General features: G+C 66.3%; 1 protein-coding gene across 1 annotated transcript; it reads right to left on the bottom strand.

Moving 5' to 3' along the window:
- Positions 1-1353: 1353 nt before the first annotated feature.
- KEAP1 (kelch like ECH associated protein 1) lies at positions 1354-12106 on the bottom strand. Its single transcript, XM_053933033.1, has 5 exons — positions 10215-12106; positions 7393-8072; positions 5024-5229; positions 3698-3874; positions 1354-1833 (listed from the first exon to the last, which is right to left on the bottom strand). Exons 1-5 carry the CDS (start codon positions 10779-10781, stop codon positions 1622-1624), a joined length of 1842 nt encoding a protein of 613 aa, XP_053789008.1. The 5' UTR covers positions 10782-12106; the 3' UTR covers positions 1354-1621.
- Positions 12107-12329: the final 223 nt, after the last annotated feature.

Raw genomic sequence — 12329 nt, 5'->3', positions numbered from 1 at the left:
CCCCAGTGCCCCCAGCCCCCCCAATGCCCCCCCAGCCCAGTGCCCCCCAATGCCCCCCCAGCCCCCCAGCTTCCCCCAGCCCCCTCAATGCCCCCCAGCCCAGTGCCCCCCAATCCCCCCAACCCCCCCAGTGCCCCCCCAGTGCCCCCCAGTGCCCCCGTGCCCCCGGCCCCCTCAATGCCCCCCAGTGCCTCCCGTACCCCCCAGAGCCCCCCAGTGCCCCCAGCCCAGTGCCCCCAGCCCCCCCAATGGCCCCCAGTGCCCCCAGCCCCCCCAATGCCCCCCAGCCCAGTGCCCCCCAATGCCCCCCCAGCTTCCCCCAGCCCCCTCAATGCCCCCCAGCCCAGTGCCCCCCAATCCCCCCAACCCCCCCAGCACCCCCAATGCCCCCCGTGCCCTGGCCCCCTCAATGCCCCCCAGTGCCTCCCGTACCCCCCAGAGCCCCCCAGTGCCCCCGGCCCCCCCGTGCCCCCCAGGCCGTGCCCCCAGCCCCGTGCCCGTGTCCCGCAGGGCTGGCCGAGGCCGAGGCCGGGCTGTGCCGGCGCCTCGGGGCCGCTCAGGCCGAGGCTCAGCGGCTGCGCGGGCGGCGCCGGGAGCTGGACACGGAGCTGGAGCGAGCGCGGGGGGCCCTGAGCAGCGCCGGCGACAGAACCCAATATCCTGCGCTTCGGGGCAACCCCCGGGGGGGTTTTTTTTTTTGGGGGGGGGGTCCGGGCAGGGGTTTTGGGGTTTTTTTTTTTGCCTTGACCCCCCCCCTCTGCCCCACGGCGCTGCGCCGGGGCCTGGAGGAGCTGCAGGAGCAGCTGCGGCGGCTGGAGCGGGACCAGGAGGAGGAGGAGCCCAGCCTTCCTCCCGACGTGTGAGTGGGCACGGGGACCCCCCCCCCCCCCCCACCCAGACCTCCCCCCCCCTCTGGCAGCCCCCCCTGAGCCCCCCAAACCGCCGCCCCCCAGGTACGTGGCGCAGCTCTACTACGAGATCAGCCGGATCGACTGGGACTGCAGCGCCGAGCCGGGCCGCATCCGAGGCAGTGAGTGCCCCCCCAAACCCCCCCCCCAAAAAACACCTCTGGGACCCCTCCCAGCCCCTGACACCCCCCCCACCCCGGGTTTTGCGCCCCCTCCCCAGTTCACTACGGCCCGACATCGCCGTGCCCCTGGACGTGGACGGGGCGCAGCACTCGGGGACCTTCGTCAGCGATTACCTGTGGGGGCTGGTGCCCACCGAGTGGAGACCCCGGAGACCCCCGGTGCTGCCCAGGGAGCCGCTGGCACTGTGACCCACCCCCCCCCCCCCCCTCAACGAGTCCTGCAGACCCCCTCCCCCCCCAGCAACGTGCGGCCCCCCTCCCCATTAAATCACAAATCGCTTTATTCCTGCGTCCGGGAATCGGCAAAATCGCCCCCAGCCCCAAAAGCTGGGGGGGGGAAAAGTCCTGTGACCTTTTTTTTTTTTTTTTTTGGCGGGGGGGGGGGGTCTGGGTAGCACGGCCCCCCCCCCCCCCGCACCCCTCAATCCGCCGCCGGTGGGGGATGGGTCGGGAAAAATCCGGAATTTCGGGTGCGGGGCTGCACCCGGAGCCCCCCTCCCCGCCCCCCCCCCCCCCCCGGCGGCGCCGGGGTCAGCAGGGCCCGGCCGGGGGGGGCTCCTCCTCGGGGGCGGGGGGCTCCTCCTCGGGGGCGGGGGGCTCCTCCTCGGGGTGGCAGGGCTCCATGGTGACAGCCACCCCCAGCCCGCTGCGCCCCGACGGCATCGGCGTCACCTCGGTCCAGGCGTCGGCCGCGGGGTCGTAGCACTCCACCGACTCCAGGAAGGAGTGGCCGTCGTAGCCCCCTGCCCACGGAGTGGGGGGGGGAGAGCGGGGTCAGCCTGGGAACCCCCCCAGAAACCCCCCCCGAGGGGCAACAGAGCCCCAGAGAGAGCACAGAGACCCCAGAGCCCAGAACCCCAAACACACCTAACCCCAGAACCCCACACAGAGCCCAGAGCCCCACAGAGACCCCAAAACCCTTCCCAGAACCCCACACAGAGCCCAGAGCCCCACAGAGACCCCAAAACCCTTCCCAGAACCCCACACAGAGCCCAGAGCCCCACAGAGACCCCAAAACCCTTCCCAGAGCCCCACACAGAGCCCAGAGCCCCACAGAGACCCCAAAACCCTTCCCAGAGCCCCACACAGAGCCCAGAGCCCCACAGAGACCCCAGAACCCCACACAGAGCCCCAAAAAGAGCCCAGAACCTTCCCTGGAGCCCCAAAAGGATCCCAGAGCCCCAAAGAGACCCCAGAGCCCTTCCCGGAACCCCAGACAGACCCCAGGAGCCCCCCAAAAGCCCCTGAGGACCCCCCCAATGCCCCTCCAATTCCCCCCAAATGCCCCCATGCCCTACATCCCCCAATTGCCCCAATTGCCCCCTAATGCCCCTCCATGGCCCCCAATACCGCCCATGCCCCCCCAGTGCCCCCCCTTGCCCCTCAGCCCCCCCAATTCCCCCAATACCCCCCCAGCTCCCCCAATGCCCCACAATACCCCCCCAATTCCCCCCCCCCATGCCTCCTCAATTCCCCCCAATGCCCCCCAGCCCCACCAGTGCCCCCCGTGCCCCCCGGCCGTACCCAGCACGTAGATCCTGCCGCAGAAGGCCGTGACCCCCAATTCCCCCCAGTTCCCCCCAATTCCCCCCAATGCCCCCCAGCCCCTCAATGCCCCCCCAGTCCCACCAGTGCCCCCCGTGACCCCCAGCCCCCCAATGCCCCCCCGTGCCCCCCCGGCCGTACCCAGCACGTAGATCCTGCCGCGGAAGGCCGTGACCCCCAATTCCCCCCAGTTCCCCCCAATTCCCCCCAGTTCCCCCCAATGCCCCCCAGCCCCTCAATGCCCCCCAATGCCCCCCGTGCCCCCCGTGCCCCCCGGCCGTACCCAGCACATAGATCCTGCCGTGGAAGGCCGTGACCCCCAATTCCCCCCAATGCCCCCCAGCCCCCCCATGCCCCCCGTGCCCCCCGGCCGTACCCAGCACGTAGATCCTGCCGCGGAAGGCCGTGACCCCCAATTCCCCCCAGTTCCCCCAATTCCCCCCAATTCCCCCCAATGCCCCCCAGCCCCACCAGTGCCCCCCGTGCCCCCCGGCCGTACCCAGCACGTAGATCCTGCCACAGAAGGCCGTGACCCCCAATTCCCCCCAGTTCCCCCCAATGCCCCCCAGCCCCTCAATGCCCCCCAGTCCCACCAGTGCCCCCCGTGACCCCCAGCCCCCCAATGCCCCCCGTGCCCCCCCGTGCCCCCCCGGCCGTACCCAGCACGTAGATCCTGCCGCGGAAGGCCGTGACCCCCAATTCCCCCCAATGCCCCCCGTGACCCCCAGCCCCCCCAATGCCCCCCAGCCCCTCAATGCCCCCCATGCCCCCCATGCCCCCCGTGCCCCCCCGGCCGTACCCAGCACGTAGATCCTGCCGCGGAAGGCCGTGACCCCCAATTCCCCCCAATTCCCCCCAATGCCCCCCGTGACCCCCAGCCCCCCAATGCCCCCCAGCCCCTCAATGCCCCCCATGCCCCCCGTGCCCCCCGGCCGTACCCAGCACGTAGATCCTGCCGCGGAAGGCCGTGACCCCCAATTCCCCCCAGTTCCCCCCAATTCCCCCCAATTCCCCCCAATGCCCCCCAGCCCCCCCCGTGCCCCCCGTGCCCCCCGGCCGTACCCAGCACGTAGATCCTGCCGCGGAAGGCCGTGACCCCCAGGGCGCTGCGCCGGTGCCCCATGGGCGCCACGAAGCTCCAGGTCTCGGTGTCGGCCCGGAAGCGCTCGGCGCTGCTGAGCTGCTGCGTGCCGTCGTAGCCCCCCAGGGCGTACAGGCAGTTCCCGAGGGCACACACCCCTGGGGGACCCCCGGAACGGCACTGAGCCCCCCCGGGAGCGCCCAGGGAGAAACGGGCCAGAAACCACCCAAAAGGGACCAAAAACGACCCAAAAACAACCCAAAACGGACCAAAAACGACCCAAAAGGGACCAAAAACGACCCAAAAGGGACCAAAAATGACCCAAAAAGACCCAAAAATGGACCAAAAACGACCCAAAACGGACCAAAAACGACCCAAAAACGACCCCAAAATGACCCAAAAACAACCCAAAAACGACCCCAAAATGGACCAAAAACGACCCAAAATGGACCAAAAACGACCCAAAACGACCCAAAAATGACCTAAAATGGACCAAAAATGACCCAAAAATGGACCAAAAATGACCAAAAACGACCCAAAAATGGACCAAAAACGACCCAAAATGGACCAAAAATGATCCAAAAATGGACCAAAAATGACCCAAAAACGACCCAAAAATGGACCAAAATTACCAAAAACAACCCAAAATCAACCCAAAATGACCCCAAAATTATCCAAAAATGTCAAAAAAAGACTGAATAACATCCAAAAAAGGCCTAAAGGCACACAAAAAAACAACCAAAAAACATCCCCAAACCCCTCCGAGACCCCATTCAGGACTCCCCAAATGCCCCCAAATCCCCCCCCCCAAGACCCCCCAAACCCCCTCCCAGACCCCTCCAGGACTGCCCCAAAACCCACCAGGAGCCCCCAAACACCCCCAAGCCCGCCCCAAGACCCCCCCAAACCCCCCCAGACCCCTCCAGGACTGCCCCAGACCCCTCCAGGAGCCCCCAAACCCCAACAGGAGCCCCCAAACCCCAACAGGAGCCCCCAAACACCCCCAAACCCGCCCCAAGACCCCCTCCAAGACCCCCCAAACCCCTCCGACACCCCCCCCAGACCCCACCAGGAGCCCCCAAACACCCCCAAACCCGCCCCAAGACCCCCCCAAACCCCCCCCCAGACCCCTCCAGGACTGCCCCAGACCCCTCCAGGACCCCCCACACTCCCCAGGCCACCCCCAGCCCCACCTGGACCGCCCCCAAACCCCTCCAGGACCCCCCAAACCCTCCCCAACTTCCTCCAGGCCACCCCCAGACCCCTCCAGGAGCCCCCAAACCCCACCGGGACCCCCCCAGCCCCACCTGCGCCGCTGCGGACGGTGGCCATGGGGGGGATGGGCTGCCAGCGGTCCCTCTCGGGGTGGTAGCGCTCGGCCGAGCGCAGGCGGGCGCTGCCGTCGAAGCCGCCCACGGCGTAGAGGAGGCGGTTGAGCACCGCCACCCCCAGCCCGATGCGCCGCGTCCCCATGGGCGCCACCTGCGCCCACTCGTCCCGCTCGGGCTCGTACCTGGGGGGCACGGCGGGGTCAGAGCGCCGGGACCCCCCCCAGAGGGGCACTGACCCCGCTGAGAGACCCCCAGAGGGGCACAGCCCCACTGAGAGACCCCCAGAGGGGCACTGACCCCGCTGAGAGACCCCCAGAGGGGCACTGACCCCGCTGAGAGACCCCCAGAGGGGCACTGACCCCGCTGAGAGACCCCCGGGACCCCCAAAAGGGGCACAAACCCCTCTGACAGACCCACAGGGACCCCACAAACCCCTCTGTGAGACCCCCAGAGGGGCACTGACCCCACTGAGAGACCCCCAGAGGGGCACAGCCCCACTGAGAGAGCCCCAGAGGGGCACAAACCCCACTGAGAGACCCCCAGAGGGGCACTGACCCTGCTGAGAGACCCCCAGAGGGGCACTGACCCCGCTGAGAGACCCCCAGAGGGGCACTGACCCCGCTGAGAGACCCCCAGAGGGGCACTGACCCCGCTGAGAGACCCCCGGGACCCCCAAAAGGGGCACAAACCCCTCTGACAGACCCACAGGGACCCCACAAACCCCTCTGTGAGACCCCCAGAGGGGCACTGACCCCACTGAGAGAGCCCCAGAGGGGCACTGACCCCACTGAGAGACCCCCAGAGGGGCACAGCCCCACTGAGAGAGCCCCAGAGGGGCACAAACCCCACTGAGAGACCCACAGAGGGGCACTGACCCTGCTGAGAGACCCCCAGAGGGGCACTGACCCCGCTGAGAGACCCCCAGAGGGGCACTGACCCCACTGTGAGACCCCCCGGGACCCCCAAAAGGGGCACAAACCCCTCTGTGAGACCCCCAGAGGGGCACTGACCCCGCTGAGAGACCCCCAGAGGGGCACTGACCCCACTGAGAGACCCCCGGGACCCCCAAAAGGGGCACAAACCCTGCTGTGAGACCCCCCGGGACCCCCAGAGGGGCACTGACCCCACTGAGAGACCCCCAGAGGGGCACTGACCCTGCTGAGAGAGCCCCAGAGGGGCACAAACCCCACTGTGAGACCCCCCGGGACCCCCAAAAGGGGCACAAACCCCTCTGTGAGACCCCCGGGACCCCCAAAAGGGGCACTGACCCCACTGAGAGACCCCCTGGGACCCCACAAACTCCACTGAGAGACCCAGGGACCCCCAAAAGGGGCACAAACCCCACTGTGAGACCCCCAGAGGGGCAGAAACCCCACTGTCAGACCCGAGGGACCCCCAAAAGGGGCACAAACCCCTCTGTGAGACCCCCGGGACCCCCAAAAGGGGCACAAACCCCTCTGACAGACCCACAGGGACCCCACAAACCCCTCTGTGAGACCCCCAGAGGGGCACTGACCCCGCTGAGAGACCCCCCGGGACCCCACAAACTCCACTGAGAGACCCAGGGACCCCCAAAAGGGGCACTAACCCCACTGAGAGACCCCCAGAGGGGCACTGACCCCACTGTGAGACCCCCAGAGGGGCACTAACCCCACTGAGAGATCCAGGGACCCCCAAAAAGGTGCACAAACCCCTCTGTGAGACCCTCCGGGACCCCACAAACCTCACTGTGAAACCCCAGGGACCCCCAGAGGGGCACAAACCCCACTGAGAGACCCCCAGAGGGGCACAAACCCCACTGAGAGACCCCCAGGGACCCCCCAGAGGGGTTCAGCCCCCCATTGTGGCTCCTCTCAAAACCATTTACCCCCCCCAGCCCCATTTACACCCCCCCAACCCCTTATCCCCCAACCCCTTTTTACCCCCCAGCCCCATTTCCCCCCCAACCCCATTTCCCCCCAGCCCCTTTTCCCCCCCAACCCCTTTTTACCCCCAACCCCTTTTTACCCCCCAACCCCATTTCTCCCTCCCAACCCCTCTTTCCCCCCCAACCCCTTTTTACCCCCCAAACCCATTCCCCCCCAACCCCTTTTTACCCCCCAACCCCATTTCTCCCCCATCCCCATTTCTCCCCCAGCCCCATTTCCCCCCCAACCCCTTTTTACCCCCCAAACCCATTCCCCCCCAACCCCTTTTTACCCCCAACCCCTTTTTACCCCCCCAGCCCCATTTCCCCCCCAACCCCTTTTTACCCCCAACCCCTTTTTACCCCCCAACCCCATTTCCCCCCCAACCCCTTTTTACCCCCCAAACCCATTTCTCCCCCCCCAGCCCCCCCCACCCACCTCTCCACCGAGCAGTGGTGGGTGCAGCCGTGGGACCCCCCCACGGCGTAGATGAGCCCGTCGATGACGCCCACCCCGATGCGGTTGCGGGGCACGCTCATGGGGGCGCAGGGCGACCACCGCCCGCTGACGGGGTTGTAGCAGTCCACGGCCGCCGAGTCCGTGTTGCCCTCGGGCGAGTTGTTCCTGCCCCCCACGGCGTAGAAGAGCCCCCCGACGGCGCAGCCCCCCAGCCCCGAGCGCGGCGTCTCCAGCGCCGCCAGCCGCAGCCAGGAGCCGCGCTCGGGGTCGAAGGCCTCCAGCGTGCTCAGCGAGCGCCGCAGGTACCCCCCGGCCGCGTAGATCAGCTGCCGCACCTTGGGGGTCCTGCCGGGGGGGTCCCCGGAGGGCCTGTGCAGGGCCAGGTCGCGGAAGACGCGGGCCAGGTAGCGCAGGGCGTCGCGGCCCAGGTCGCGGCGGCGGCGCAGCTGGGCGCGCAGGAAGCGCGGCGTCAGCGCGTGGCAGCGCACGGCGCGCAGCAGCGCCGGCAGGAACGGCGCCCGCGCCCCCCGGTCCTGCTGCACCCAGGCCACGCAGGCCTGGAACACCTCGGACTCGCAGCGCACGTTCAGCTCGTCGCGGCTGACCAGCGTGGCCAGCTGGCAGTGGGAGAGCGAGAGGAACTCCTCCTGCTTGGAGACCTGCGGGGAAAATGGGGAGAAAATGGGAAGGGGATTAGCAAAACTGCCCAAAATCAGCTCAAAACAAGCTCAAAACCAGCCCCAAAATAAAAATCTGGCATGGGACAGCGAGAGGAACTCCTCCTGCTTGGAGACCTGCGGGGAAAATGGGAGGGGATTAGCAAAACTGCCCAAAATCAGCTCAAAATCAGCTCAAAACCAGCCCAAAATAGCAATCTGGTAGTGGGACAGGGAGAGGAACTCCTCCTGCTTGGAGACCTGCGGGGAAAATGGGGAGAAAATGGGAAGGGGATTAGCAAAACTGCCCAAAATCAGCTCAAAATCAGCCTTAAAATAACAATCTGGCAGTGGGACAGGGAGAGGAACTCCTCCTGCTTGGAGACCTGCGGGGAAAATGGGGAGAAAATGGGAAGGGGATTAGCAAAACTGCCCAAAATCAGCTCAAAATCAGCCTTAAAATAACAATCTGGCAGTGGGAGAGCGAGAGGAACTCCTCCTGCTTGGAGACCTGCGGGGAATCGGGGAGGGGATTAGCAAAACTGCCCAAAATCAGCTCAAAACAAGCTCAAAACCAGCCCCAAAATAAAAATCTGGCATGGGACAGCGAGAGGAACTCCTCCTGCTTGGAGACCTGCGGGGAAACGGGGAGGGGATTAGCAAAACTGCCCAAAATCAGCTCAAAATCAGCTCAAAACCAGCCCCAAAATAAAAATCTGGCAGTGGGACAGCGAGAGGAACTCCTCCTGCTTGGAGACCTGCGGGGAAAATGGGAAGGGGATTAGCAAAAGTGACAAAAATCAGCTCAAAATCAGCTCAAAACCAGCCCCAAAATAAAAATCTGGCAGTGGGACAGCGAGAGGAACTCCTCCTGCTTGGAGACCTGCGGGCAAAATGGGAAGGGGATTAGCAAAAGTGACAAAAATCAGCTCAAAACCAGCTCAAAACCAGCCCCAGAATGACATCCTAGCAGTGGGGCAGGGAGAGGAACTCCTCCTGCTTAGAAAAATGTGAGAGGATTAGCAAAATCATAAAAAAAATAAAAATCAGCTCAAAACCAGCCCAAACCCCACACAAACCACAGCAAAGTTCATGTAGATGTACTCGGGGGCCTTCTGCTGCAGCTCCAGGCAGCCCAGGCGCTCACTGGGGTCTCTCTGTGGGGTCCCCCCATTGCTGACAGGACCCCCCCAGACCCCCTCTAAAACCCCCAAACCCCCTCTAAAACCCCCAAACCCTCTCTAACACCCCCAAAACCCCCCCAAAGCCCCCCATACCTCGGCAAAGTTCATGTAGATGTACTCGCGGGCCTTCTGCTGCAGCTCCAGGCAGCCCAGGCGCTCACTGGGGTCCCGCCATGGGGTCCCCCCATTGCTGACAGGACCCCCCAAACCCTCTCTAACACCCCCAAACCCTCTCTAACACCCCCAAACCCTCTCTAACACCCCCAAACCCCCTCAACCCCCCCCAAAACCCCCCATACCTCAGCAAAGTTCATGTAGATGTACTCGCGGGCCTTCTGCTGCAGCTCCAGGCAGCCCAGGCGCTCGCTGGGGTCCCCCCATTGCTGACAGGACCCCCCAAACCCTCTCTAACACCCCCAAACCCCCTCTAACACCCCCAAACCCTCTCAAACCCCCCAAACCCCCCTCCATACCTCGGCGAAGTTCATGTAGATGTACTCGCGGGCCTTCTGCTGCAGCTCCAGGCAGCCCAGGCGCTCGCTGGGGTCCCCCCATTGCTGACAGGACCCCCCAGACCCCCTCTAAAACCCCCAAACCCCCTCTAACACCCCCAAACCCCCTCTAACACCCCCAAAACCCCCCTCAAACCCCCCAAAACCCCCCCATACCTCAGCAAAGTTCATGTAGATGTACTCGCGGGCCTTCTGCTGCAGCTCCAGGCAGCCCAGGCACTCAGTGCATGGTGTCCCTCCATTCCTGGTAGGACCCCCAGACCCCCTCAAACCCCCCCAAAACCCCCCCAAAACCCCCCCATACCTCGGCGAAGTTCATGTAGATGTACTCGCGGGCCTTCTGCTGCAGCTCCAGGCAGCCCAGGCGCTCGCTGGGGTCCCCCCATTGCTGACAGGACCCCCCAAACCCTCTCTAACACCCCCAAAACCCCCCCCAAAGCCCCCCATACCTCAGCGAAGTTCATGTAGATGTACTCGCGGGCCTTCTGCTGCAGCTCCAGGCAGCCCAGGCGCTCGGCCAGCGCGGCGATGCCGATGGCGTTGCTGGGGTGCAGCTGCCCCCCGAGGAAGGCGCAGCAGGCGCGCACCACGGCGTCCACCTGGTACATGAGGGCGCCGTGCAGCAGCGGCAGCACGCAGCGCTCGCCCACGGCCACGGCCGCCGTGTAGGCGAACTCCACCAGGCGCTCCATGGCCCGCGGCTGCACGCCCTCGATGGGCACCTCGGCCAGGCCGCGCTCGCGCAGCCCGGCCGTGAACATGGCGCGGAAGACGGGGCTGGCGGCCGCCAGCACCACGCGGTGCGCCCGCAGCTCGGTGGCGGGCACGTCGCGGCGGTGCCGCACGCGCAGGGTCACGTCGCACAGGTGGCCCTCGAGGCGCAGCTGGTTCATGGCGGCCAGCGCGGCCGCCGGGTGCTCGGACAGCGTGTAGCGGCGCGGCGACGACGGCGACGACGGCGACGACGGCGTCACCTCGGCCGGGCACTCCGGGGGCGGCGGGGACGGGCAGGACATGGCGGGGGGGGGGGGGGCCCTCCCCCCACGCCGGGGCAGGGGGGGTTTGGGGCGGTGGAGAGGCTGTGGTTGTGGGGGGAGAAAAATAGGGTTAGAGCAAGGGAAACTGAGGCACGGAGGGCCGGGAGGGATTTGGGGGGGTTGTGGGGGGAGAAAAATGGGTCTAGAGCAAGGGAAACTGAGGCACGGAGGGCCGGGAGGGATTTGGGGGGGGTTGTGGGGGGAGAAAAATGGGTCTAGAGCAAGGGAAACTGAGGCACGGAAGGCGGGGAGGGATTGGGGGGGGTTGTGGGGGGAGAAAAATGGGGTTAGAGCAAGGGAAACTGAGGCACGAGGGCGGGGAGGAGGACAGGGACTCCCTGGAATGGGATTTGGGGGAGTTAGAGCAAGGGAAACTGAGGCACAGAGAGCGGGGAGGAGGACAAGGACTCTCTGGAATGGGATTTGGGGTGATAGAAAGGCTGCGGGGGGGAGAAAAATGGGTTTAGAGCAAGGGAAACTGAGGCACGGAGAGTGGGGAGGTATTTGGGGGGGTTGTGGGGGGAGAAAAATAGGGTTAGAGCAAGGGAAACTGAGGCACGGAGGGCGGGGAGGGGGACAGGGACTCCCTGGAATGTGATTTGGGGGAGTTAGAGGGGGTAAACTGAGGCACGGAGGGTGAGGAGGGGAACAAGGGTCTCCCTGGAATGGGATTTGGGGGGGGTTGTGGGGAGAGGAAAAACAGGGTCAGAATGGGGGAAACTGAGGCACAGAGAGTGGGGAAGGGGACACAGCCCCCCCTCCCCCCATCACAGGCACCTTTCTGGGGACCCCCGGGGGGTCCGCGCCAGTGTCGGGGGGGGGGGGGGGTCAGGGGTTTATTTTGGGGGTCTCACAGCCCATGCCGCTACCGGGGCGACCCGGGGTGGATTTTGGCGATCCCGAGCGGCATTTTGGGCTAATTCGGGGCCATTTTGGGGCCATTTCGGGGCGCTCTCACGGCCCACGCAGCGGCCCCGGTACCGGAGCTGCCCCGCCGGTATTTTGGGGGCTCCCGGGGTGTGTTCTGGGCGATTTTCGGGGTCTCACCGCCCCGCACCGACACCGGGGTATCCCGGGGGGGTGTTTTTTGGGGGGGGGGGGGCTCGGGGCGTTGTTCTGCGTGTCCCGAGAGGGATTTTGGGGTTATTCCCAGAGGATTTTGGGGATCTGGCCGGTCCGTGCCGGTACCGGCGTGTCCCGGGGGGTATTCCGGGGGGTCCCGGGGGCTTGCTGGGGATATTTTGGGGGGTCTCACCGGTTCACGCCGCGGCCCCGGGGCCGGGGGGGCGGGGGGGGGGCCGTGACTAAGCAGCGCGCGGAGCCCCCGCCGCGATAAGAGCCCCGGGACACGCCCTGTGACGTCACGGACACGCCCACGGCCGCGCCTCTCGCCGCAATAAAAGTCCCCCGGGGCCGGTGGCGGCACCGGGAGGGTCCCCGTGACCCCCCCCCCCGTGACCCCGAGACCCCCCCGGGGGGTTCCTGTGGCTCCCGATGTGACCCCAAAACGCCCCCGGGACCTCCCGG

This window comes from Vidua chalybeata, assembly GCF_026979565.1.
Source record: "Vidua chalybeata isolate OUT-0048 chromosome 33 unlocalized genomic scaffold, bVidCha1 merged haplotype SUPER_33_unloc_1, whole genome shotgun sequence".
NCBI lineage: Eukaryota > Metazoa > Chordata > Aves > Passeriformes > Viduidae > Vidua > Vidua chalybeata.
The sequence above is the reverse complement of the archived record's forward strand: the minus strand, read 5'-3'. Positions and strand labels throughout refer to the sequence as shown.

Excerpts from the sequence above, each read along its gene's own strand:
- KEAP1 (XM_053933033.1), bottom strand. The coding sequence starts at position 10,781 with ATGTCCTGCCCGTCCCCGCCGCCCCCGGAGTGCCCGGCCGAGGTGACG. Across the intron at positions 5,230-7,392 it reads CACCACTGCTCGGTGGAGAG|GTACGAGCCCGAGCGGGACG; the intron begins GTGGGTGGGGGG and ends CGTGCCCCCCAG. Across the intron at positions 3,875-5,023 it reads CACCGTCCGCAGCGGCGCAG|GGGTGTGTGCCCTCGGGAAC; the intron begins GTGGGGCTGGGG and ends GGGGTCCCCCAG.